This window comes from Morchella sextelata, assembly GCF_020137385.1.
Source record: "Morchella sextelata strain SCLS chromosome Unknown scls_5, whole genome shotgun sequence".
Taxonomy (NCBI): Eukaryota; Fungi; Ascomycota; class Pezizomycetes; order Pezizales; family Morchellaceae; genus Morchella; species Morchella sextelata.
Window position 1 is genome coordinate 490,955 of NW_025408620.1, and position 26,495 is coordinate 517,449.

The 26,495-nt window shown below is 48.0% G+C and overlaps 11 protein-coding genes across 11 annotated transcripts; 4 read left to right on the forward strand and 7 right to left on the reverse strand.

The window, feature by feature from the left end:
- Window positions 1-401: 401 nt before the first annotated feature.
- Window positions 402-1,953, reverse strand: H6S33_010636 (uncharacterized protein; the record flags this gene model as incomplete). The annotated part of the gene is made up of 4 exons (XM_044841977.1): window positions 402-419; window positions 477-1,114; window positions 1,165-1,580; window positions 1,661-1,953. 4 exons carry the CDS (start codon window positions 1,951-1,953, stop codon window positions 402-404), a joined length of 1,365 nt encoding a protein of 454 aa, XP_044696566.1.
- A 376-nt stretch (window positions 1,954-2,329) lies between these two features.
- Window positions 2,330-3,869, forward strand: H6S33_010637 (uncharacterized protein; the record flags this gene model as incomplete). The annotated part of the gene is made up of 3 exons (XM_044841978.1): window positions 2,330-2,332; window positions 2,422-2,871; window positions 2,967-3,869. 3 exons carry the CDS (start codon window positions 2,330-2,332, stop codon window positions 3,867-3,869), a joined length of 1,356 nt encoding a protein of 451 aa, XP_044696567.1.
- Window positions 3,870-4,368: 499 nt separating this feature from the next.
- Window positions 4,369-5,733, reverse strand: H6S33_010638 (uncharacterized protein; the record flags this gene model as incomplete). Its single annotated transcript, XM_044841980.1, has 4 exons — window positions 4,369-4,796; window positions 4,872-5,297; window positions 5,362-5,641; window positions 5,701-5,733. The coding sequence occupies 4 exons, from the start codon at window positions 5,731-5,733 to the stop codon at window positions 4,369-4,371; spliced, it is 1,167 nt and encodes a 388-aa protein (XP_044696568.1).
- Window positions 5,734-7,960: 2,227 nt separating this feature from the next.
- H6S33_010639 (uncharacterized protein) lies at window positions 7,961-9,241 on the forward strand (the record flags this gene model as incomplete). The annotated part of the gene is made up of 4 exons (XM_044841981.1): window positions 7,961-8,096; window positions 8,159-8,236; window positions 8,300-9,123; window positions 9,179-9,241. 4 exons carry the CDS (start codon window positions 7,961-7,963, stop codon window positions 9,239-9,241), a joined length of 1,101 nt encoding a protein of 366 aa, XP_044696569.1.
- Window positions 9,242-9,920: 679 nt separating this feature from the next.
- Window positions 9,921-10,202, reverse strand: H6S33_010640 (uncharacterized protein; the record flags this gene model as incomplete). Its single annotated transcript, XM_044841982.1, has 1 exon — window positions 9,921-10,202. The coding sequence occupies one exon, from the start codon at window positions 10,200-10,202 to the stop codon at window positions 9,921-9,923; it is 282 nt and encodes a 93-aa protein (XP_044696570.1).
- Window positions 10,203-10,843: 641 nt separating this feature from the next.
- Window positions 10,844-12,895, reverse strand: H6S33_010641 (uncharacterized protein; the record flags this gene model as incomplete). The annotated part of the gene is made up of 3 exons (XM_044841983.1): window positions 10,844-11,214; window positions 11,286-12,647; window positions 12,724-12,895. 3 exons carry the CDS (start codon window positions 12,893-12,895, stop codon window positions 10,844-10,846), a joined length of 1,905 nt encoding a protein of 634 aa, XP_044696571.1.
- Window positions 12,896-13,730: 835 nt separating this feature from the next.
- Window positions 13,731-16,525, reverse strand: H6S33_010642 (uncharacterized protein; the record flags this gene model as incomplete). The annotated part of the gene is made up of 4 exons (XM_044841984.1): window positions 13,731-14,565; window positions 14,617-15,594; window positions 15,752-15,990; window positions 16,049-16,525. The coding sequence occupies 4 exons, from the start codon at window positions 16,523-16,525 to the stop codon at window positions 13,731-13,733; spliced, it is 2,529 nt and encodes an 842-aa protein (XP_044696572.1).
- Window positions 16,526-17,219: 694 nt separating this feature from the next.
- Window positions 17,220-19,304, forward strand: H6S33_010643 (uncharacterized protein; the record flags this gene model as incomplete). The annotated part of the gene is made up of 8 exons (XM_044841985.1): window positions 17,220-17,246; window positions 17,317-17,358; window positions 17,411-17,471; window positions 17,604-17,632; window positions 17,691-18,030; window positions 18,098-18,359; window positions 18,422-18,696; window positions 18,751-19,304. 8 exons carry the CDS (start codon window positions 17,220-17,222, stop codon window positions 19,302-19,304), a joined length of 1,590 nt encoding a protein of 529 aa, XP_044696573.1.
- Window positions 19,305-20,818: 1,514 nt separating this feature from the next.
- H6S33_010644 (uncharacterized protein) lies at window positions 20,819-21,556 on the forward strand (the record flags this gene model as incomplete). The annotated part of the gene is made up of 1 exon (XM_044841986.1): window positions 20,819-21,556. One exon carries the CDS (start codon window positions 20,819-20,821, stop codon window positions 21,554-21,556), a length of 738 nt encoding a protein of 245 aa, XP_044696574.1.
- Window positions 21,557-21,764: 208 nt separating this feature from the next.
- H6S33_010645 (uncharacterized protein) lies at window positions 21,765-22,478 on the reverse strand (the record flags this gene model as incomplete). Its single annotated transcript, XM_044841987.1, has 6 exons — window positions 21,765-21,804; window positions 21,877-21,935; window positions 21,991-22,035; window positions 22,118-22,169; window positions 22,246-22,272; window positions 22,336-22,478. The coding sequence occupies 6 exons, from the start codon at window positions 22,476-22,478 to the stop codon at window positions 21,765-21,767; spliced, it is 366 nt and encodes a 121-aa protein (XP_044696575.1).
- An 897-nt stretch (window positions 22,479-23,375) lies between these two features.
- Window positions 23,376-26,247, reverse strand: H6S33_010646 (uncharacterized protein; the record flags this gene model as incomplete). Its single annotated transcript, XM_044841988.1, has 9 exons — window positions 23,376-23,424; window positions 23,488-23,738; window positions 23,792-24,238; window positions 24,303-24,438; window positions 24,495-24,604; window positions 24,682-24,783; window positions 24,843-24,974; window positions 25,032-26,078; window positions 26,137-26,247. 9 exons carry the CDS (start codon window positions 26,245-26,247, stop codon window positions 23,376-23,378), a joined length of 2,385 nt encoding a protein of 794 aa, XP_044696576.1.
- Window positions 26,248-26,495: the final 248 nt, after the last annotated feature.

Sequence of the window (26,495 nt, forward strand, 5' to 3'; positions counted from 1 at the left end):
CTTTGAAGCGTTATCTATATAAATTAGGGATAGTAGTTCCGGAAATCCCGATGAGACAAGCCTCGGTATTATGACCACTAAAAATATGTATTCGAGGAAACTAAGGGCTTCTCATGGTCTGCATTAACTAATTCAATTCAGATCTTGACATGAACACTCCATTAATACTATTTTAATCCCGGGATTTTTTTAAGGAAATGATGGTATTTTGCAGGTTATACGACCAGATATGCTAACGAGAACATAAACAGAGGCTAGTCCTTCTATTCTGGAATCTACGTATGGGTACATATTCTTTTTCGTCCCTTCTCTTTCCATCATGAAAAAGGCTCTGCTCCCAGAAAAAAAAAGACAATACGAACGGAGATTAAAGAAAGGAAAAAAAGAATAAACCGATGTTTTTACGCGTAGAAGTTGACCTGCAAATTCCCAATTAGCAATAGCCCGTGCTATAGAGTTTAAGAGTATAAACATACCGTATCCTTCTTCTTCGCCTGCACTTCACCGATAGCATCCACGTAGTGCTCGTGGCTTACTTTTGTCCTCCCACCTCTTAACGCAATCATACCAGCCTCTACACAAACAGCCTTCAGTTGAGCACCACCAAACTCATCTGTAGACCTAGCCAGCTCCATCCAGTTTACACCATCTTCAACAGTCATCTTTCTACTATGAATACGGAGGATACCGGCTCTGGCTTCTTCATTTGGCAGCGGGAACTCAATCTTCCTGTCCAGGCGCCCGGATCGCAACAATGCAGGGTCGAGCACATCCACTCTGTTTGTCGCTGCAAGGACCTTAACTCGGTCATCCGATGAGAAACCGTCAAGCTGATTAAGAAGCTCCAACATGGTACGCTGTACCTCACGATCTCCAGATTTCTCGGAGTCGAAACGCTTGGTACCAACAGCATCTAACTCATCGATGAAGATAATGGCCGGTGCCTTTTCCTTTGCTAGCGCAAAGGCATCACGAACGAGCTTTGCACCATCACCAATGAACATCTGAACAAGCTGGGGACCGGCAATCTTCAAGAAGGTAGCGTTACTCTGGGCAGCGCAAGCACGAGCAAGCAGAGTTTTTCCAGTTCCAGGAGGACCATACATCAAAGCTCCTATTTACCTGTTAGTAGAGCTTTTCCGTAAAGCTCATTTGACTGCTTACCCTTCGGGGGCTTAATGCCAATCTTTTTAAACCTTTCTGCCTCCTTCATTGGCATTACTACAGCTTCTACAAGCTCCTCAATCTGTTTATCCAGACCACCGATATCACCATATGTTTCTGTGGGCTTCTCATCAACTTCCATGGCCTTGACTCGCGAATCGTACTCGGCAGGTAGGGTATCAAGAACGAGGTAACTGTCCTTGTTAACACCGATAAGATCACCAGGAGATAGCTTATCCGGGTCAACAAGACCGATGAGGGGCAAGAAAATTGTCTGCCGTGTGGAAGTTTTGATAACTGCGGATTTACCGGCGCGAGTCGCATCAAGGTCAACATTAGCGCCATCTTCGGCGGCCTCAGCAGTCGGGTCCATGTCTAGAAGCTCGACAACATTTCCGACGAGATAGGGAAGCTGTCTAGGGGATGAGAGAGATGGCTTTAGTACTCAAGATTCGATGGATGTGTGTAAACCAAACATTGATTGCTCAAAACTAACCTATTATTTTCGATTTTATCCAAGTTATCCTTTATCCTGTCCTTCATACTCGCCTTCTCATGTGTAATCCGTTGGTACTCCTGTCGCATGACCCTTAGATCGTTCTCAAGTAATCGTTTCCGGTTGACGATATCGGAGGTAGAGAGTTTCAAAATCTCTGGGTCGATACCATCCTCCTCCTTCTCTCCATCGACATCCATCTTTGCATCGCCATCTGCATCGGCGGCATCTTTCTTATCTCTCTTCTCCTGTCTTTCCTGCTCAAGATCCTCAAGGTCTTCCAAAGAGGCCATTTTATAGTATGTGTATGATATGCGGGGATCGGTATTCGGTCAACAGGGCTCTCAGATGTATGCTGTTTAATGGTGTTTGAGATAAGTGGATAGTAGTTGATGATGAACAACAGATAACGATGGCGGTGTTGTAGATGGATGGGATGATTGTTGATTGAATGGAAGATGCCCCCAGAGTTGGTGACGGAGAGCGGGCTCCAAGGATACCTAGCTGCCCCGCCAGGCGTAATTTGTATCCTTGCGAATTTCTAGTCACCGCCGCTAAACAATCCTAGCCTTATCAAAACCAAAAATAATTTTGACAAGCAAAAAAAAGTATCCCAGCTACAACCACCCTCTAAGAAAAACTTCACCAACAACCTTCCAATAATTCAAAATGGTATGTAATTTTTTTATAACTTCAATGGTACCCTCAAATTGAAAAAAAAAAAAAAAATATGCGCAAAAAAGTAACATAAACCTTCACAGGCCCGCCGTCGTCAAAAGAAAAGAACCCATCTCCCAGCAGACACCTCTAAAACCTCTGCCACAGGTGTCGGTCAACCTCTCAATGCCTCGGCATCCCGCACGCCAAAGACTATGGTCATTCGGATTGGCGCTGGCGAAGTTGGGCCTTCAATCTCTCAGCTCGTTACTGACGTACGAACAATGATGGAGCCACACACTGCGAGCAGGCTGAAGGAGCGTAAGTCAAACAAACTAAAGGATTATACCACCATGGCTGGCCCTCTGGGGGTTACTCAACTTCTCCTTTTCTCAAGAAACGTAAACTCCGGATCTACAACTCTACGAATAACGAGATGCCCTCGTGGTCCTACAATACACTTCCGTGTGAAGAATTACTCGCTGTGTAAGGATGTCCGGAAGAGCATGCGGAATCCCAAGACCCCCGGGAAAGAGTTTACTACTCCGCCTTTGGTATGCTCCAAGTCTTTGTTTTTCTTTTGCGCCTCGAGAAGCGCAAAGAAAAAAGGCAAACCATATTGTCCAAAACTCTCTGACACATCCCACAGCTTGTAATGAACGGTTTTAATACTCCTCAACCGCCGAAGCCCGATGGCACACCTGGGCGCCCACCTCCCCACGAAATGCTCCTTACCAGCATGTTCCAATCCCTCTTTCCGCCCATTTCTGCCCAGCGCACTCCTCTCGCATCGATCCGCCGTATTCTCCTCCTCAACCGCAGACCTGTCTCCGAGGCCGACCCCAAAGATGGCACCACTTCCGAATATGTAATTGACGTGCGCCACTACATTATCAACACCAAGCCTGTTGGAGTCTCACGTCCAATCCGGCGCATCAATGCCGCTGAGCGAACCTTGCGTGCAAAATCCTCCGGCGAGAAGGGTAGCAAAAGAGGTGCATTGCCGAATTTGAGTGGGCTCGAAGATATTGCAGATTACATGCTCGACCCAGGTGCGGGTGGATACACATCTGAGTCTGAGGTCGAGGAGGATGCTGAGGTTGAAGTTCTTCCTGGGAATAGTCGCCACACTGTTAAAAAGAAGAGGGCCCCGAAGGGGCCGCAGAAGAGGGCTGTTAAGCTGTCTGAGATTGGGCCGAGAATGAGATTAGAGATGGTGAAAATAGAGGAAGGTTTGGCAGAAGGAAAGGTTCTCTGGCACGCCTACGAGACGAAGACGAAACAGGAAGAACGGGAGTTGGAGGAGAGGCATAAGATCAAGAAGGCAGAGCGCGATCAAAGGAGGGCAATTCAGCAGGAAAACGTTAAGAGAAAGAAGGCAGAAAAGGAAGCACTTAAAGGAAAGAAGCAAGCAGAGGGTAAAGAAGGAGGAGAAGAAGCTGATAATGATGACGATGACGATGATGATGAGCCAGAGATGTGGGACGACGATGATTTCGAGGACGAGGATGAAAGCGAAAATGAAGAGGATGTAGAGATGGAAGATGAATAGTAATCTTTTCTTTTCTGTATTTTATATGTTTTTTGTAAATCAAAATGTTATTAGGGTTTATCAAACTGCCTGTTCTGGATCAAAGAATAGGATATTGTGATTTTAAAGATATATTTGGCGCCCATGATTGAGACTGATAGCACTATTAGAATCTGGATGAAATTGAAAAACCACGGATTTGAGGATAATGGTCGCCTCGGCGCACACGTGCATGCAGGCATGAAGCTAGAGCATATCTCGATGAAATTATCAGGCTTCTGGAACTTTTATTATATGAATATTGAATCATTGAGAATCGCCCGGAACTCGGTAGATTCGATACAAGTATCCTTAATAGAGGTGATTTCCCTAAGGCTCATCTTTAGGAAAGGTTCTCCCTTATTACAAAGGTATCACAGCTTACAACAGTACAAACCCGACATTTCTGTAGCATAACAGTTTGAGGCCAACGAATGTTGTGGTACAAGACCCTACAATAATCCATTTCTCACAAAGCCTATCAACCCGTCACCCTGACAAATGACACCCTGTTGTCCCTATTCAACAAACTACTACTCTCCGGGGCTCTCCAGAAAATAAATGGCCCCGATGCACCCCTGCTGAGGAGTCCCCCCTTGCTTCTCATCCAATAACCCAGCATCATATTATTCCCAGGAAGAATGATGCCCGAATAAAACCATCCGTGGTGAGTGTAAGACTTTATAAATTCCACCTTCTTCCATCCATTAACTGTTGAGAGCCGGCCAGGCGGAGACGGGATCGGCGTTATTTCTCCAGATTTGATTGTGAATGTATCAAAATCCTTCCCAATGCCAGTGAATGCTGACTGGGAAATAGTAAGCGTCATATCAACAAGATAGCCGTCAGATCTGTCGGAAGAGAGTTCATCGCCGTCATAGATTATGATTCGAGTGGGGTTTGAATACACTCCAGCAATCAAATCAGCAACTACTACTTTTTCCTTTAAGAGAGGGGCAGATCAAAGGGAATAAGGAAACAAACTATAAGCTCCGAACCACTTCGTCGGTATCTCGCCCTCATCTCCCAGCCTTCCCTGCCAAAAACACGGCATTTCACCTGGCGTCAATAAGGTCCTCTGGTGAAACAAATCACTCGGAGAATCTGGGTGTATGTGCCATGTGAATAGCCTTGCCATAGCATTTAAAATACTTAGATTCGGGGTGCCATCAGCGTTGATGACTCGATTTACATCAGGTTTATAGACAATTTCCTGGGAACCTTTTATGAAGGCTAGTTTCGGCCGATTCAACAACGGGGTGAGTAGCAAGCTGACAGCACTCAGTAGCGGATGCTCATCTACGTGTGAGTGTGAGCTGAAGATAGCTCTCTCACTGCGCAGGGGAAGTATGTGACTGAAGTTACGCCCATCCACTGGATCCCCCTCGGCGGGGATATTACCACGTGCATCTACAGAGCTTTCAGCATTATGCTCCTCACAGCGGAGAGCCGTTGTCAAACTTCGCTCACGAACCTGCCAATATGTCCCATAAAATCTCTAAGGCTTCCAATTCTTCTTTCGATTGGCCGCTGCGGAATGATAGCCCAACCATTTTCTTGTGCAGGCGCTGTCGTTTCTGGTATGTGGCTTTCCAGTCATAGGAGATTTTGTTTACGGGATCATCGTAAACACTAAGAAATCGATCCCGCCATACAACTTTGTCGCCGTGAACAGCATCGTGGAAGATACTACACGTGAGAGCAAAATTGCAGAGGTCATTGTCGGAGAGACTGGTCGTTATTAGCTTAAGGAGCTGTTTAAGTCGATGCGTTAGCTAAGTAGGAAGGGTTTTGGAGCTGGAATTCAACCGACTTCAACTGGGAATCTCGCAAGAGCTATAGTCATTTTAAGAGGCTATATACAAGCTTGAGATAGTGGGAGTTGGTGCGGGGAGCTTGAGATGTGGTGAGAGTTGGTGGGGGCTGAAATGTGGGGAGGGCTGACGCTATATATACTTTTGGCAAAGGCTACAACTGATGTGGCGACTCGGCCCGTTAGATGTTTAGACAATACAAGGCTATTCCAAGCTTGGGAAGAGGATTCTCGGGGGTTCAGGTTCACGGAATTAGTAGTTCGGTAAGGGTTTAGTGATATGTAGATCATTTATATGCCAGCCACCAAGGGATAACATTTGGGGCAATTGGTCTATAGGTCTATGTAGTAGTACATAGTGAAAGATTAAATTAAATGGACTGTAGCCTAGAAGAAATATTTTCAACTCGAATATGCATCTCTAATCAAGGGAAGCAGGTCATATTAAGTTCGTAATACCATTATCGGCAGGCCGCTTGAAGACTGCAATTTGATGGATTTGGTTTCACTGCCAGATACCTAGTGAAAAGATATGCTTAGCCCACAATTCATTGCGTCATCCGGTTGAGAAAGGAATTAAACCACGGGTTCCCTGGCTGATTAGTTGTGCACCTACTCCTCGCAATTTAAAGCTCGGAGAGCATTATCGAGTGGCCCGCAAGAAGTAAACTGTAGTTCCGAGAATTAGAAGCCTCCGTTCCATCTGAGGGGTCGTTGCATGTTTGGCAGAGCACGTGCCCTACATGTACTCTACTTGCAGCACGAAGCACGTCGAAGACCAATCTGCTTCTTTGGAAAGCTGTCCCCACAAGGATCAGTAAGATGCACATATTTGGCGAGTTGCTTAAGCTGACCTCATGACGGGCATTTGGAAAATTGAAGCCTTCATTTGGGTAATGTGTGACAGGGATTTTGCGCAGCCAGTACTGCATTGACAGCTCGTGAGTCGTGGCACTTCTAGGTACTCATGTAGGTACAGCGAGGTTTACGGCTAAATGGGTACATCATATCCAATCACTGCTTATATTAAAGGAATTTCATGATTAACAGGAACATGATGAAAGTCTATAGGGATACTAGTACATACATGTATGTATATGTAGTTCTTGCAATATTGTTCTTCCTCGAGCCCACCCATGAATGTAGACCAAAATCGCTGAAAGGCGCCCAGTGTTGAATGGAAAATTACGTGGGATCCGGAAGCATGATATAAGTAGATACATCCATTCAAATATGAGGAGTTTTGAGCAACAAAGTGGCTAGAGGTGAAGTTTGTTTTCTAACTACAGATTAATATCAGAATTATATATATAGGTGCGCTGATAGCACGTGTACTTTGACAGTGCCACGTGCAATAATTTAATCATAGGTAGGTATAGATACAAGTATTTTTTGACATCAACTTGCATGATAACCTGCAATTGCAATATGTAATGTGCGGGAGAGTTGGGTGTTCTCGAAACCGGACCTAACTGGACGGTACAGTACTTTTTGCGTCAATAACGAACTCGAACCAACGGAGAATTACCAAACCAGCTATGCTACATAAATGGTGCAAGAGGATACCATATATGTATCTCATCCGGATAGAACGACCAGCTAGAAGTCACGATTTTGTTTGTTAGTTTTTTCTGCTGGTTACTTGTTCTTATCCTAGTAGGCATGACCCTAAAATAAATAACACATAATTCTATTATTGAAATCACACTCTTTTTCTACATTTGCAGTGGTTTTGGTTGGCTAATAAGTGCGTATTCGCCATTGAGTCGGTTCGCCATTGACCCAGAAAGGGCTATATTTTGTCGAGTGAGAAAGGGTGATTGTTCATTTTACAGCCACTCTTAGGTGAACTCGCAACATCGTACGTACATACAAAAATACCTTTCGAGCTTTTGAGTGCCTTCAATCTTATGCCTTCAGAGATTATCTACAGAGATCATGGATCTGAAAGTTGAGCTTGCGTTGCTGGATGGAGCTCGAATTCGTCGTCCTTATAGTAAACACATGTGCGTTATAGGTACTAGCACAAAATGTACTGTGATGAATCGAACCCGAGATCAAAATCCAAGGGATTCAAAATCAGGGATTTAAATACTATTACTGCGGTACTCTCACAAGTTGTGAGACCTCGGGTGTGATGATCAGATAAGGCAACACGTCAATCCATTATTCCCAAGCCGAGGCTCTCTGGCTGCTGCTCACAACGCCAACAACGTGAACCCAAGATTTCAATCACGAAAGCCTGTAAACATCAACATACATGGCTACAGAAACAACAGCCTCCGGAGCAGTAGCCATCATCGCCAATGGACCAGCAGCGCCTAGTGCCTCCTCGCCCTCGTCCTCGTCCTCAGAGTCAACGTTTAACTTCCCCTTCGCTGCCGCCCCAGACATAAGTAACGCCCCCCTCTAAGCACAGGCAGCTCATACCGTGGGCAGGATCTCTAACATACCTTAGTTCGGTCGAATCAGAAGGACGCATATTACCAAGGCGTACTACTCGAGCAGATCTCCACAATCCTCCGGAAAGTCTATGGTTCGTGACCCCATTGCCTCCTTTGCAGTGCGTTGTGTGTTCGCCCAACTTACAGCCGACCAGGAGCTCGAATCCTTCATAAATACACACTCGAGACCAAAACACTCGCCGATATCCTTTACCTTACTCTCACGACTCTCCGCGGCGCGCGCACACTCGGCGAGGAATATTGTGATATCCTTCATGTCGAGTCCAAAACCCTCCGTCTTCCGGGCATTAAGCGTCGCGCTGGTTTCATCCTAACTACGATTCTCGTCCCATATTTCCTCACAAAATTGCTCCCGCGCTTCAGATCACGCATACGGCAGAAGCTCCAGTCCGGAACGGCGCAGCGGAATGGTGAGAAACAGGGCCCGGACTCGGTGGGTATGAAAGTGAAGAAATACCTGCTGGAGCACCTAGACACCCTCACATCCACGGAGAGCCTCCTTGCTGTGCACTTGGGTATGTTCTACTTCACTGGCGCATACTACCACCTATCCAAGCGCATCTGGGGGCTGAGGTATATCTTCACGAAGCGACTTGCGCCGCATGAGCAGCGAGTCGGGTATGAAGTTTTGGGCCTGCTGCTGTTGGCGCAGTTGGCTACTCAGGGGTACTTCCATATCTCGAATACGTTCTCGCATACGTCGGCTGTCACGACCGATGAGGAGGCGGTCGACATTGTTGCTACGGGCGGCGTACTAAGTAACCCCGAGACACATGTCCAGGATCAGGGCAGAGATCGAGCGATGTACGATCTGGACAATGAGAAGACTATGCGCTTCATGAGTGGAGAGATGGGCAGGAAGTGTACCTTGTGTTTAGAGAATATGAAAGATCCAACGGCGACGGGGTGCGGGCATGTATTCTGCTGGAGCTGTATTAGTGAGTGGTGTCGTAGCAAGGTTTGTAAACCCAAGGTCTCTTTTCTTATGGATCATTATAACTAACAAACTTCAGCCTGAGTGCCCGCTTTGTCGACAATCTGCGCTTGTGCAGCATTTATTGCCGTTGAGGTGCTAATTATAAGTTTGGACTTTTCTGTTGCATGCATGGTGGTTGAGTCAGATTGAGATATCTTTGTGATTGGCTTTTAATTTCATGGTTTTTTGTTTCCCTTTAAATATAAATTAGCGTTCTTCTTTCATATTAGCATTACGAGCAATTACATTCATTCTTGTATCATCATATATATCTTTATGCATCGATGGCCGACTGGGGTTAATAGAGTAGACTCACTTGCTATTTTTGTTACGTAGTTGTTCCGTCGTTTATGAAACCGTGGAATTAAAACAAGGTGGGTTATGACTCTCAGGACTACGGCAGTAACGTAGTGTAATCAGGGGGGTTGGCCTTGCCTGGTCGAACGGTGAAATGACCTATATGATCCACGAACATTCATGAGTGAACCACTCCGCCCATTAATAGACCCATGTGTCCCCAGTTCGACTATGTCCATGAACCACCCGGCATCTAATCCAATGGATCCATGTAGTCCATATTCAGCAAATACTGTAGCTGGGGTACCCGGAGTTAGGTACCCAAAATTTCAAATCCCATTTGATTCTAAGCCTGAGAGCTTGGTAAATACTGGTGTCTGAGGCTAAGAAGGAAGTACTTGCAAGATCACCCGAAACCGTGCCTACATGTAATCGGTCTATATCGGCGATATACTCACAGCATATTAAGTGACAACTATTCCCTAGTGTGCAAACATTCCTTCGGTACGGAGTGGGTCTATTATCTTTGGTCCATTCATGGGTAGACCAGCCAGCCAGTCATGAATGGTGCGGTATTCAATCCATTCATTCATGGTTCGGCTAGGGCCTTCTGCAAAGACCGCGTTCATGGTTGGACTAGCACATAGAGAGCTTGTCTCCTCTGCGTTCACCTCGTGTATAAAGCTCGCAAAGGCTCGTGCACTAATAACGATGAGTTCAGAAGTTAGACGCTCGAGTCCAGGTTGTGTCTGGTAGGCACTCATTCCTGGTGCGAGAAGGGACGGGGGCGGCGTCAACAACCATAATGTGTGTGTACTGTGCATGCACGTCACTTTGATTATGGGCTCTACTACATGTACAAAGATACACGTATATCTGAGATTGTACGCAGATTTCAACATGAGAAGTGCTGTAAGCGAGGTTAACAAGGTCGGGCTCTACACCTTGCACCACATGTAGGATATGATGTATTTGGCCTTTTAAATGATAGCGAAACCATGTCTGGATACAGCATGCCATGTCTGTGACTACATGTATAGGTGGCCGTATGTCCTTGGTTACACTCTCACATCTATCAATTATCCAAGTCACTTCATGATTTCGTTCTATCCAACATCATGCATTCTTGGCGACCGAGTGATGCTCTGTGATGCCACAAACCAACACTGACAAACAAGCAGATACCAACGCTTTTCTCATGACGAACATGATATTCACCTACATACAATAATAACTATACGTCAAATAATTTTAGCGCATGTAGAAGCAATAATACAAGAGCATAATCAGCATAAACAACTCCGAACGGTACAAATTCTAGCCTTCCCTCCTATCCTTTTTACTAAAAATATTTTTTAATCCCTCTAACCATACCCCAAACTCCCCGTACCAAGGTCCACGGCCGTCATGAATCAGCGGTGCTCTCGGTGGCTTTTACAATCTCAGCAGCCTCCACGATATCGACCGCCTTCGCCTCGGCAACCTTCGCAGGTGCTGGAGTTGCGATTGGTGTGGGGGGAGGCGGTGCAGGCGCAGTAGGTGTTGCTTTGGGCTCCGCGGGTAGTGTCTTCTTCTCTTTCTCGGGCTCCTCCTCCTCCTCTTCATCCTCTGATTCTTCATCTTCTTCATCGTCGTCTTTTCCCCTTGGCGCATCGTTACCTTCCTCCGACTCTTCATCGTCGTCATAGTCCCCGTCGGAGCCGAGGCCGGACGCGTCTGATGCATAATTTCCGTCGAGACCGGTAAATGCGACGAATCGCTCGTTCTTAGCTTCCGCTGTGCACAGAAAGGGATGCGGTCAGTTACCACTTATCCTCACTACCATCACTAAGAAGTGGCTAACTTACCACCCTCCTCGACGACATATCCCTCTGCTACCTCGCAGTCTTTCAGGTTTGCCTTGACACCTACGATGGCTTTTCGCCCGATTGTGCATCCCTCTAGTTTGGCCCCTTCACCAACGCTTGCGCCGTCCATGAGGACGCATCCTGTCAGCCGCACGTTCTTACCAATGCTTACACCGCTACCTAGAACTGAGCGCTTGATGAGGGCTCTTTCTCCAATAGAAACCTTGTCTGCAACGAGGCAGTCGAAGCTCGTGACTTTCGCCTTCGGGTCAATCGACGACGAAGGATCAATCTTGATCATTGTGGAAGGAACAGAGGGGTCAGACTTCGCCAGATACAGTGATGTGAAAAGATACAAATGCACTGTATCCACCCGTCTCGTGAAGCCCGTCGCCGCAGATGGTAGATACGCCGTAATCGACGGGATCTGGACATCCCCGTTCTTCTTCCCCTGTAAGCTTGCAGTCGCAATCGCAGCCGCCTCCCCCGAGGTCGTTGGAACCCTGGACGCGAACACCCGCTCCGCCTCACTTGTCTTGTTCGAAAAGCTCCGTCTCCTTGTGGAGCTCATAGCACCCACTTGGTACCTCTCGCCGCTGCCATCTTCGCTGTCATCGTCGCCACCTTCTGCACTCCCCTCCAGGATCTCTAGCAGCCCGAGTTTCCGTGCCAGCCTCTGGTTCTGCCAACACGCCTTTGACCACCACGGCAACACATCCTCCCTGATAGAGTTCAGCTTTGGGTTTCTATCGATAAACTTCAGCACCCAATACGGAAAGAAGTAGATTCCACTATCCCTCCTCGTCGCCAGCAGCTGCAGATTCGGATGCTTCCTCAACAATCCCCCCCTCAGCTCTATACTCGCATTCTCCCCCCCACCTCTCAACGAGTCACCGGGCAGCGTAAACAACAACTGCGTCACACCACCTGCCGTGCCCTCCCCCTTCACTGCGCCATCCACTGCCAAAAAGTCTGTTTCCTGCCCTTTCACCGCACCCTCTCCCCTCGTCTCATACCACACTCCGAGCCCGCCCCGCCGACCTTCATCCCCATCACCGCCCTTCTGGCTCCGCCGCGACCGCTGCCCCATATCCCCGTCAAAACCCGCCTGCTCAACCATCCATAGCTGGGCGACCTCCTGGGCATCAAGGTTCGTCACAAGGTCGCACGGCAGCACGGCAAAGTCGCTCTTGATCCAGCCCTTCCGGTAGGCGATACGGAGCACGTCCGCTGTTCCGAGGTTGTCATTGAGGGACGAGGCCGGCTCGACTTGGATGTAGATTGACGATTTCTGCAACCTGTGGGAGCGCATGTAGGACTGGATTGCGGTGTGGTGCTCGCTCAGCGTCAGGATAAGGATTGCTACGGAATTCACGAAGTATCAGACAAAATTGAACTATCTACGACACGCTGAGAACTAGGACTAAGGCAGGTATACACTCAAAACCGGCCTTCTCGCACCACTCGAGTGGGTAATGCAGCATGGGCTTGTTCGCGATGGGTAGCAGAGCCTTTGGGAGGTCCTCGGCGCCTGTGAATGGGTAGAGCGAGGTGCCGGGACCGCATAGGATCACGGCCTGGAAGCCGATTGATGGGTGCGCTGAGGGCATGTTTTTTGTTTTTTTTGTTTTCAAGTTGAGAATATCGAAGAGTCACCCTTGGTGGGGTAGTGGGGTGGTTAGTATGGGATCGGGAGGGTAATGATAGATTGGGCGCTTACCCGGTTTTGAGATGAGTGATAGCTTGTGATTGATACTAACTATTAGGTGATCATGCAGGTTTGTTTTATTCTCAGGTGCTTTTGAGAAGGGTGGGAGTATCTCCTAAATCAGAGCGCATTTGACTTGGCCGACTAGAGCCAATCAAATGCCGTTCAATCAATTTCAACCGTTTGATAGCCAGACGCTGATAATTTCCAAATCCGAGAAAAGCACTACTCGATATTAAGAACCACCATAATATAACATTTACGCCTTAAGGGATAGGTAATAGGTTCAAATGTACCCGTCTGTTATGGAGTCATGATTAGGGAAACCTCTATGGATACAATGCATAAAACCCTGGAGCTGGTCCTAAGACGATCGCGAATAAAATCACAATTATAGGATGATACCCGGCCTTTCGTCGCTCTATTATTAAAGAGGGGAATTATATTCTGTGTATCAAGATAGGACGAACAGAGCACTAACAAAAGCTCACTGGCCCGAGTTAGTCAAAAGGTTTTGATTTGAATGCTTTCGAGATTGGGCTATAGTGGAGTGAGAAATCATTCAATGAATGGATCATTTCAATTCTGGCTATATCACTAAAGTACTAATCTATCCTATGTATCCCGGCCCAAGTAAGAGAGCTGCAATCTAAAAAAACCAATAGGTTCTATTAGAATACATGAAAAAGCAGACTAAACTCCCCCTACCAAGCTCGACAGAAGGTATGATTAATTGTTTACAGTCCAACGTGGAACAGGATCTGCTTCTGCTTGCCCTTCTTCTTCTTCCCTGCATTGCTGCTCCCACCGACTTCTTCGCTCTCACTAGGTTCAGCACTCTGTTCACCCCCGCTTCCTCCTCCCCCCCATGCGCCTACCTGCGGAGGAGGGGCGCCGTTATAAGCCGTGTACGGATCCTTCTTCTTGATTGGGCCCCATCCCGGTGGTGGCGGCGGCTTCGTGGGCAGACTTGGGAACTCATCCTTACCCACCTTTCTTGAAGGTCCAGCAGGAACAGAAGGACCTGACGCTGCCGGTCGAGCGGGGGCGCTAGGTGCTACCCAAGGTGTTTGGGTATGTGCGCCAGGGCCTTGGCGGTTCGCCGATCTCAGTGCAGGGCCAGGTACGGAAGGAGCGGAAGAAAAAGATGCAGATGAAGATGATGGAACTACTGCAGCGGCTCCCCAGGCGCCCTGACGGGCGGTGGTGGATCGCGCTGAATGAGACGTTGAGGACTTGATCTTGAGTACACGAGAGTTTTCCGTTCCTCCAGAACCAGAGGAAGAGGCGCCCGCAAAGGGGGGATAATCTTCATTAATGACTTTCCAGTCGTTCCAGGCCTTGAGAAGTCCTTGGCGTTTTGGCTCGTCTTCAAAAAGATCGGCGAGTTCTTTTATCAAAATGCCAAGTTCAGAGGCGTTCGTGTCAAAAAGGGCCCAGAATTGATTGACCAGACCACTAGCTGTTAAGGAATCTTGATGATACCTGCTGATGTCCGCTTTAAAGGTGTCGAGTTTTTTATCACTGTGCCGAAGCATATTTAATGCCCTGTCAATTACTGCAGCATGTCTCCTGTACAAGGTTAGCCTTGCAGAGTTTCTAGGCCTAAGGATTTATACTTACAACCTCTTAACGTCATCCGTAACCGGTGCACCCCTACCGGCGTTAGTGATTGGGCCCCGGGTAGCACTAGACGATGCGGCTGCAGCCGGGGGACTCGGCCTCGAAACGGGTGGACTTGGCCTTGAGACGGGCGGACTCGGCCTCGCCAAAGGCGGGAACGCATCCCGGGCCACCGCCGCCGCCACTACCGCCGGTGATGGCTCAGCAGGTCGTGCTGGAGGACGTGCAGGGGGTGCTTGGCTTGTAGTAGCAGCCACAGGCTGCGCTGCTGGTCTCGCTGCAGAAGGTGGTGGTGCTCTAGCAGCGTGTGCCGGTTCCGTTAATTGTCCCCCAAATGTCCTCTGGGTTGTGGACTGGGCGCTCTGTACAGCCAAAGTTCTATTATACGCCAATTCTCTCTGATACGCCAATTCAGCTCTGGTCATTTGTTGTTCACTCCTTATTGGAGCCTCCTCTTGCTCTTGTTGCCCACGACCGTCATTGCGGCGGCGACGGTTCCCGCCTCTATCGTTACTCCGGGGCTCTGCAAATTGACTGAGATCAACCCTTCTTGCATCCCTTTTAGCATTCTTTGAAAGTCCATTAGGATGTACTTCAAGTTGATGTGCTTTTAGGTCAACTTCATTCTCGAAAACAATGAACTTCTTCTCCATACACTCTTCATCTGCACACATGAAGTGGTCTTTCGTGAAATGAGCTGCTAGCGCATTGTAGTCGATGTAATACTGCTGTTGCGCCGTTGGGTTTCTCCGGTCACATATGTGGCAGCGCTCGTGCTTGTCCCGACAATGAGTAAAGAGTTCATCGGAGGAATAGAACCGTTGCCGACAGAAACCACACTCTGGGTGGCCCTTGAATCCACTTTGATTCTCAGAGCCCGGTTGATCATCACCTGTCCTTTCGTGCTTGCGGAGCTCTTGCTGGGTGAAAAGTGTGTGTTCATGCGTAAAAATCTTTTTATTTCGAACGCAGAGATCACTGTAATAGGTTAGCAATGACTAAAATTGGCATGGCCACGGGACACTGAGCCAGATTGTGAGCTCGATTGGTAATTATGCTTTCAACAGAAAATAATTGCAAAATCTGGCCCCAAATAATGATCAAAAATAATTCAGTTTTGCAATGGTGAACCTACCATAGAACTCTTGAATGAGCGCTCCTGACATGGTGGTGTAAGTCCGGCCAACCTCGACACGCTCGAGTGCAATCGTCTTCAGGACAATTGTAGTGCAGTAGAAGATTTGTGTCACTTTCAATAGCTTTATCGTCAAATTTGATTCCCAGAGCTTCGTTTGCTGAGACAATGTCGGATGCCGTGAAGTCTGTGAATTTCTTTTCCTCAAGCTTCGAGAATATTACCCACTCCGCCTCTGTCTGTTGCGGTATATTAGGAGCCCATTCTCACTACTTTCTAAACATGAGAAATCCTTACCCTGCAATGCGCACAAGCCCTATTCTTATATAACGCTCTCATACGCAGCGCACATATGTGGCAGGTAGTATGAGTACACGGCGCAATGGCAGAGTAAATGACTGGATCTGCACAAATAAAGCAAACTGGAGAATCCGCGTCTGAAGCAACGTCATCGGCATCTGGCTTAACCACGGCTGTTGCTTGGGGTGCAGCAGGACCAGCCAAAACACTAGCCCTTGACTCTGGTCGCTGCTCGTCCTCCGGTACACCATCTTGGGCTTTGTTTTGGTGCTGCTGACGTCCGTCACGGCCTCCTCTTCCACCGCGGTCGCCGCGGGGTTTACGGGAACCACCTCGACCTTCTCCTGCTCCTCCGGGGCCGCTACCACTACGCCTACCACGACCCCTATGGCCTCCACGATGTGATACATTTGGGCCTGTCCTTTCGGCGGAGGGACCCGTAGGGGGAGCAACGTCTGTAGTTGTTGAGGCCATGGTTTGAGCTTGAGCTGATTGAGATTCGTAAATCAAATCCAGTCAAAATTGGGAATGGGATTGAAATTCCTGAAGCTGGTTTTGTCCTCTTCCGAATGTTTGATATTTCAATGAAGTTGATACTTGGCAGGAAAGATGTTATGTAGAAAAGAAAGGTTTGCAATATTGGTGTCAACCCAAGAAGATGAGCAGATGAGGGGCCTGTCTTTTTTCAAGAGCGAAGAGTTAGGGGATGACCGGGGGGTCTGGGAATGTGTCATTTTGTCGTTTTGTCAGCCTCATATTTGCAGCCACATGATGACGGCAAACATCATTGGTTTCAGAATCCTTTCTCAGCCTTCTAGTCTACTCTATTCTGTTCTTGGGATAGGTAAGCTGCGAAATTAGCTACGCGTAAAGAGATGGAAGAAATAGATAAGCAGAGAAGTTTCCATCGCAGTACGTCGTTTGACTTATCAGATGCGGCTCCTATCATCTGATAATCGGGATACGTTAGTGGTCGCTTGGCATCCCACTGCCACGTGATGACGGCGGGGGTCAACCAACCCAAGCCACGGCCGTCATCTGCAACCAGCTGGCCCGCCTGCTTTAACCTCTCCTCACTCGTCTGCCTTCGTCATCCTTCCCCTCAATACCTAGATACACGACCCCCCCATATAAACAACTTCCGAACACTCAAATAATAACCCGGAAGATGTCTGGACGCATGTCGCCCCAAGAGGTGCGTGTTTCCCAGATACACCCACACTACTTCTACGATTGAGCTAAAAGGAACTCTTTGTAACATCTAGGCTTTTGCTATTAACGCAGCTGCCGCTACACGTAATTATGGGGTATATATCCGTTTTGAGACTCACATAAGCCCTTAGCTTATAAAGATACTAGGTCAACCCAAGAATCAACTACAACACGGTAGCTGGTGTCAACGGACCCTTGGTTATTCTAGGTATTTTGCACCACCAATTTTACAAATAACATCCTCGGGGGAAACAGTGTGGTTCCGCAGTTAATCTGCAGTTCCGGGTTTACTGAGACGTTCTGGTGATCAATTGGAATTGGAGCTAACTCGCTTGTAAAGATGGTGTCAAATTTCCTCGCTACAATGAGGTGAGCTTCATTTCCATCTAGGGTTCAAGGATAAGCTCAGCTAAGCCCAAGATATTAGATTGTAAACCTCACCCTACCAGATGGAAGCAAGCGCGCCGGTCAAGTTTTGGAGGTCCGTGGTAGCAGAGCTGTCGTCCAGGTCTTCGAGGGTACCTCCGGCATCGACGTACGCAAGACAACCGTAGAATTCACAGGACAGAATCTCAAGATCCCTGTTTCGGAGGATATGCTGGGTCGTATCTTCGATGGATCTGGTAGAGCTATTGATAAGGGTCCCAAGGTTTTTGCAGAGGATTATCTAGATATCAACGGATCTCCCATCAACCCGTACTCTCGTGTCTATCCCGAGGAAATGATCTCTACTGGTATCAGTACTATTGACACAATGAACTCTGTCGGTGAGCTTGCCCCGTTTTGCGCAATAAATTCCTCAGTCGGAACGTTTGTGGCTGACATCAAATGTAGCTCGTGGTCAGAAAATTCCCATCTTCTCTGCTGCCGGTCTTCCCCATAACGAAATCGCTGCCCAGATCTGTCGTCAAGCAGGTCTCGTGAAGCGTCCCGGAAATACCAAGGGTGTCCATGATGGTCACGATGATAACTTCTCAATTGTCTTTGCTGCTATGGGTGTCAATTTGGAAACCAGTCGTTTCTTCACACGTGACTTCGAGGAGAACGGTTCTTTGGAGAAGGTTACTTTGTTCTTGAACTTGGCAAACGATCCTACGTAAGTCATGTACAATGGGTAGCTAGCGGGATAGATATCGGACTGACAATATTGTGCAACAGTATCGAACGTATTATCACGCCTAGATTGGCATTGACAACTGCAGAGTACTTTGCATACCAGCTAGAGAAACACGTCTTGGTCATCCTTACCGATCTTTCCGCCTATTGTGACGCTCTTCGTGAGGTTTCCGCTGCCCGTGAAGAGGTACCAGGTCGTCGTGGTTACCCAGGTTACATGTACACGGATTTGTCTACCATCTACGAGCGTGCTGGTCGTGTCGAGGGAAGAAATGGATCAATCACCCAAATACCTATCTTGACAATGCCTAACGATGGTTTGCCAGCCTTACCCTAGCTCAAAGCATTGATACAGTCCTAATATTTCACAGATATTACCCACCCAATTCCTGATTTGACTGGTTACATTACGGAGGGTCAGATCTTCGTCGACAGACAGCTACACAACCGTGGAATTTACCCCCCTATCAACGTTCTCCCCTCGCTCTCCCGTCTCATGAAATCTGCTATTGGTGAGGGTATGACACGGAAGGATCACAGTGATGTATCCAACCAGCTCTACGCAAAGTACGCCATTGGACGTGATGCTGCCGGTATGAAGGCTGTCGTCGGAGAGGAGGCCTTGTCCTCTGAGGATCGTCTGTCGCTTGAGTTCTTGGAGAAGTTTGAGAGGACCTTCGTCGCACAGGGAGCATACGAGAGCAGAACTATCTTTGAGTCTCTAGATTTGGCATGGAGCTTGCTCAGAATCTACCCCAAGGAGCTGCTCAACAGAATCCCAGCCAAGGTCATCAACGAGTTCTATGCCAGAAGTGGTGGCGACCGCAAGGGCAAGGGCAAAGCAAAGGAGAGGGAAGGCAACAAGGACACGAGAGATAATTCCGGAGAAGGTCCTGCTGAGGAGGAGAACCTTATTGAGACCTAGATGTTGCACAGTGCGTATTGTCTTGTTACATATGAGGTGGGTTATGGGTTGCATTTTGCGATCCATTTGCGGTAGCCTGTGTTCTTATTTGATATCGATTTTTCTTCTAAAGCCTTGATTTGAGAATTGAAGTTTTTTTTATTGTAGTTAAGTTCTTTAGGACTAGACCTTAAATGGAGTGATTTATCTCGCTTTAGTGGCTGAACCTTGGCTACATGTAGATTCTCCGGGAAGAGCTATTTGTGGACCTGGTCGAGTGACCAGCAATGTCTCACCCGTACATTTCAAAGGGTAGTCCAGATCTCCAAAGCCATCAAATTCTCACATACCCATCCTCTAATATAGAACTGCCGTTAATATTCCCCTCGGTTCACCCAAAATTAGTAGATTCGGCCCGCGCAACCGTTTTCTATTACCAATCCAGGGCAAGTAGATCACCGAGTGATATCCCATGATGGCACCAACCAACCATAGCCCCCCCAAAACGCCGGATGTCCAGAACATCAATTTACATTCCAGATTACAGAACAAAATCTTTTTTCCCCCTTCGCGTCTTGCAAGCAACTAGTCAGAGGAACCCGAGGGCTCCCGGGGATAGGTCATGACCGGGAATGCTTGTAGCCGAACGCCCATGTGAGCTGGAAATATCCGGAATCCGAGTGGTAGGTTCCCGATATGTCAGATTCAAGAATCGTATCACTACATATTCTCTCTCTCTCTCCATCACCAGAGGTCGATTACTGCGGGTAGGTCGTTAATGCCCGTTCCTCTTTTTCTTTTTTTCTTGCACTTCAGGTGACGATCATGTGAGTTGTAGCGGAATATACCGTTTCCTGCTACCCAGGTGGTCCTGGTTAATCTGTTTTTTGGGGCGCGAATCGGGTAGATAGTCAGGTAAGTAGGTCCTTTTTTTGTTCGGGCCCTCGTTGTTTAGTCCGGATATGTATTTTTTTATATATATACCCCAATATCAAGAGCTGTATTGTAATCCGGCGGAATGTGCCGGAGAGAGAGGGGAGTCTAGAGACACATCATGCGATGTTTGCACTACCTACCTAGCTAGAGTAGATAGGTTGTTTATTTGCCAGTCGACAATTCCAAATATCGGCATGTGTGTGGTGTGGAAACGTCGTATGTATGCCTCGACGCAGATAAGCTTATTGTTGCTGGCCCGCTTAGCTTGGCTGGAACGACCCGCGGCGTATGTTGTATAACACCAGATGAGTGATCAAATTGCTGATGGCGCAGAGTCTTGTTCGCCCAGCTGAAGAAACACATCCAATAAACTACCATGCTGGTTAATAGCTAGCTGCCCACATGCCGTCCTATCATATGCCTGCCCAAATACCCAGAGATTCATTTTAGCTCACAATGTAAACAGAGAGATACTTAAGCGACTTCTCCCCACACACGAGTGAGTTAGGAGTGAGTATTGCAAATACTCAAATCCCCCCGCTCCTCACTTCCAATATATACCACTAGCTACCACACAGCTAGCCACCTGCCACCCCGCAATGCCCCACCTCCTCGACCTCCCCAACGAGCTCCTCCTCCTAATCTCCACGCACCTCCCCCCACGCAGCTTCAGCGCCCTCCTGCGCACAAACCAGCAACTGCACGCCCTCTTCGCCCCAACCCTCCCGCAATTCATCCTCCACGGGATCCGCACCGTCAACCTAGCGCCCGAAGGCGCCTCCGAGCCCTACCACAAGCTCTACTGGGCCTCCCTCCGCGGGCACCTCAAGCCGCTGCAAATGCTGCTTGAAACACGCCGTCTCAACGTCAACGCGCACACGCACCGCTACTCGGTCCTCGGGTTCCAGCAGCGGGCGCAGCAGCACACGGTGACGGCGCTACACCTAGCAGCCGTGGGCGGGTGCGTGGAGGTGGTCAGGCTGCTGCTGGACCACGGCGCGGAGGTGGATGCGCGGGAGACGCGCGGGGGTAAGACGGCGCTGCTGCTGGCGGCCGAGAACGCGAATGAGCGGGTGGCGGAGATGCTGGTGCGACGCGGCGCGGATGTAAATGCGAAGACGGATCGTGGCGGGGTTTTAGATTCGGCGATTTTGGGTGGGAGGTGGGAGCTGGCGCGGATGCTGGTGGAGAGGGGGGCGAAGTCGGCGTATATGGGGGTTTATAGGCGGCATATGGAGGCGGTGCAGAGGGAGAGGGGAGCGCTGTATGGTATTGGGAAGGAGCTGACGACGGTGTTGGGGTTTTGGGGGTTCTTGGTGGGGGTGGGGAGAGGGTAGTATTGTTTGTTTTGTTAGTTAGGGGCCAGTTTTAGCAAAAGAAAAAGGGCTGTACATATTGGAAATTTATAATTACGCATTGTCAGCTAGGTATATAGGCTTCTGAAAATCGTGTGAAGGCTGTGAATCCAGGCCAGCGAAGTGGTTGTGTTGAACTACATGTATCCATGGCATGAGAGCTAGAAGCCGGTGACCGCCAAGGTAACAATTATCCACGCATAATTATCATTGACACAGGGCTAAACCCTCTATATCCACATTTCAGTGTGCGCGCCAAAACACCAGCAGGAAAATACACTGTTTGGGCGAGAGTAACATACATGTAGTTGAATGTGAATTCATCGATCGAATCATGAACATTCATGTACTGAATACCGCACTGGCCGCCGGCTGGCCCACCGAGAGCGAGTAAAGTAATCCTACATGTAAGTGACCCTGTAGAAAGCCACCCGGAACAACGTCCAAACTATATGGACCAACTGGCAACAACAGCAAAATCGCAACACTATAATTAACCACTGGCCATGTGAACTTCACCATTCACAAACAGCAACCGCCTACCATATCAGTCAAATCATGGACAATTCGCTGTACCGTACCGCACTGCCCACCACTAGCCCTCAAGTACACTGACGACATTATGGCCCGGTAGGCACCCAAGGAGGCACTACCTCATATACGAAGATTACCTTCCTGAATTGACAGAAATCGTGCATCTATATATCTCCGAGGCCGAGTTATTCATGTCTGTTGCAAACAGTAATAGCTGTCTTAGATACCCTGCCGGCAGTGGATGCAATTGCACAAGCTTGTCACCGGTACACTCCGGCCCATACAGGGAGGGGTAGGTCCATGTAGAGCCCAGCAATCCACAGATGCACAGCATCCACGAGCAGACTGTGACACCGAGCAGACCAGCCATCCCCTTAATCGTAACTAACAGAAGCCGCTCGACCTCCAGAGGGCAAGGTGTAGAGACTGCAGAGGCGGCGGACGTGGTATTAGCTACATACAACATCTGACATCCCCGCCATGAGCATCACCATCATCCCCCAGCTCCTTGGGAATCCGGTGCGGGAAGGCTTACCACTGGCATCAGAGATGGGTGAGCTAGAGGTGAGATAGGAGAGGGATCGGAAGCACAAACCCATCAGTGGCACGGATGAAATACTAAAAATAATCTTGGAATGGGGTATGTAGGCCGGTTACGTATATCGTGACTTCCAGCGCAGCATGTGGAGATTAACACCTCACAACACCCGGGCTCTTCTCCTAGTCTAGGGGATAGCGGCTAACATAGGTGCATATCTGGCTTATTTCTGAGAGGGTAATTAGTTGAACACATATAATAATGTTCGATAAAAACTACTAATATTTGGGGGATGAGAAGGAATCCTGATACGTTTGTATCTGGCTGGAAAGACCACTGGTTTACGTTGATGTTGATGTTGATTTTGGTGTAGGCGTTGGGAGCTTCAGCATTTAGTTTAAGTCATCGACGGACGGACACACTCCAATCATAGATGGTCACTCGATACATAATCTCAATCGCATTAATTGTAGTGCATGGCCCAATTACTCACCTGCCACAGAGTAGCTTTATCTCGAAACCCTTGACTACTCACTCCAACCTAGCCAATTGTATGATTTACGTTTATTAGATAGTCATTTGAACAAAGAAATTATCACAAGGCCCCAAACCCCCTTACTTGTCTGGAACCGCTATAACATAAGGTAATCAAGCCCCCCGTAACCACAAAACCGCTCAATATAACCACACACGCCCCCCTCCTCTTTTTTATTTTACTCCCTGGGTACTCTATCTAAATCTCGCCAACCCCGTCTTCGCAGCAGATGGTACCACCAGCCTAATCATCCGAGTCAGCAAAAGCCCAAATTTCCTGGTCACGGAGAAAAGAAAAAAAACGTACTTCTCTAGCAATATAGGTCCGTTCATTGGGTTGACATTAGAGTATTTCCTCATCCTAGTGTCAATGCTATAGAATTCATCCGCATTGTCACTCTGAAGGAGGTCGATCGTCTGTCGTAGCTCCTCGAAGATCTGGAGGAGAAGGGGCTCGTTGAGGCTGGCGACAAAGTCCTGAAGATAGCGTGCGTCTAGGTCTAGGTCTGCGACAGCAATTTTGGTGATTTTCTTGACGGAGTCGGCAAGTGGTAGAGCCTGCGAGTATAAATTAGTTTGAGCAAGATACTTCGAGGAAGAAAGAGGCGCACCAAAATTGAAGTAGCAATATGAGATAGGGCATCAAAGTAGATTAACCCTTTGATATCCTTGGGTAATCCTAGTAGCGTTGAGCTCATGATATTACCCAAAAACAGCGTCATCTGCTGCAAGTACTCGCTGGGCTGTCCCTGCTTTTTAGTTGTCATCCAGTTATACTCTGCAGTCTCCACAAGATCGTCAATCTTGCTGTTGACCAACTCAAAGATACGTTTCTCGGCGGTCTTTTTCTCGGCGCGGAACTGCTCAGTAGCCTTGAGCGAGATCTCGCCGCCATGGTTGGACTGTCGTGCCTCCACGAGGAGCACCTCAAGCTCCTGGCAAGCGTACTCGAATTGTTCGAGGTTGATGAGGATTTGCACAATTTGTCCAAGGTATTTGGAGCCGAGGCGCTCCACAAGGGCGGTACAAACTACGTTACACAGGAGCTCATCCAGTGACTACAGGTAGGCAAAATATCAGTACGCTTCTTGGTTAAGAGGAGAAGTGGACGGCGTGATTTACGTTCTTGAGTTCCTCGTCGATTGCGCTTTGGTGTGTGAAGTACTCATCGGAGAAGAAGTAATACTTGTTCAGGAAGTTACGTATGTCGATGCAGCACAGTGGATACATTTGCGAGAACGGTAGCACAATGGGGAACCTGGTGACAATGAGTTAGAGCTCGTAATATCTGGCAGCGGCGGGGCATTGACGTACTCTATCTCTTCCTTTTCTTTTTCGGGCTTATACCAACTCACGTTGACAACATTGGCATATTCCTCAGGGGTGTTGACAGGCATTGGCATGTAGTCATCACTAGTAACAATCTATAAAGTGGTGTCAATGGGACCTGCACACATGAAATCCGATAAAGGGAAGGTGGGGCGGGGGGCATCAAAAATACTTCTTTAAAACCGGCACTGAATTCCTTCTTGAGGCGTTCTGAGTATTTCTCAAAGAGTACTAGTAGGAATTGATCAAGCGCTTCTACAGAATATCCCCAGCTCTGGTAGGAAGATTAATACTCAATTGCTCAAAAAGAAGGTTCATAAACGACCCACTTACGTCCATGGTTTGTATAAATAATGCGAGGACATTTTTGACTTTTAGAAGATTATCGGCATCAGTAATATTTTCCAGGGCTGGTGAGATGATATTGATGGCTTTTTTGCACATTGAGTCCCACAGTTCGTCAACCTATTTATGGGTAAGTAAAAATAAGGCAGGTTATCCGGGTGGGATGAAGCTATTTACATCTACAGCCGATCGGAAGCTTATTGTCTTTTTCATCGTTTCTCTCTCGACGATAGCAAAACCAGCTATGTCTTCTAAAAGCCGGTTCAAGCCGGATATGTCTTCATTCGTGAAGTTCAAAGATCCCGATAGAAGAAGTTCTTTCTGCTGCCGTCTCACGTTCGCATATGTGACTCTGAACTCGTCTCTCTCTCCGAGAGCTTCATGAATGTGGAGACACTCGAATAATGGTGTAAAGTCAATATTGACATTTTCATTATGAAGTACATCGAACTCTTCCCGTTCATCAAGCACCAGTTCAATCGCGGAGTTGAGCTTGAAGGATCCTATATCCGGGAGTTTTAGGCGGGTACATTCAACCATCATGAATGAAAACTTACGCAAATACGGCGACTTCTTGATCCGGTCCTTTTGTCGGCGTCGGCGGAGCTCAGTCTGATCGAATGCTATCTGCCCTAGGAGCACAGAACTCTCACGGATCCTATAGAGCCAGCTGTTGAGATCCGTCATGACAGCTTCCTTGACCATTCCTTGCATCGCTGGAACGGACTTCCGGATCATGTCGGCAACTTCATATTGCATCACCTCTTTGAGGTGTACATTCTGTAGCTCGTCTAGCGTTCGCAAAGCTGCATAGTGCTTCTTTGCCCTCAAGAGGTCGCCGACACGGTTCGCCAGCCCTAGCACCTCCAAACAAAGCCGTAAAGCCTGTGTTGCTTCGTCAATGTTTTGTCTAACATCCCGCGAGTCCACCAAGGCCTTCTTCTGCTCCACTAGCTTCTCTGTAGATCCCTGGATCGATTGGTTTAGCTTCAGTATCTCCTCCGTCAAATCTACAGTCCCCTTCCTGACATTCAGTAGCTGGTTGACGGAGGAGACAAAGTCCTGGTGATTGTTATTGCACAAGCGCTCGATTTCAGTTTCCCGCTCGTTAGAGAACTTGTCAAGCTCATACATAAGCTGGTCTTCACGACCCTCTACAGTGGCATCCTTAATAGTAGTAATGAGCTGGTCAATGTGATCTGTGTCCGACGGAGCATGTAGAAGCTGAAGACCTCCTCAGTAAACACTTGAACTGGCCGTTAGGAATAGAAACTCAACAAACCTGGTGCACGTTAGCTTTGAGACTTGGCGGTGCGCCGGTCCCCTGGGGACGAAGCGAAAGTACCGACTTTACGACGGTTTGTAGTTGGAGTTTTCTAGCAGCGGAATTCATAGCTTCTGTTGGAGGTCTGATGTTGCTGGGCTTGCGGCTCAAAATTGAAGCATGAGCTCCTGGAATCGGTGCCAAGCCTGACCAGGGTCCTTGCTGCCAAGGGACTGCAACCAATGACCCTGCCTAGATCCTTAATTCTACTACAGATGAGAGCTAGACGTCTGAGACGGGCAGCAGGTTTTGACCTTTATACAGCTCTTCTAGCGCCACCCAAAGTCCTACAATGCCGAAATAGTGAGCAGAAAGAA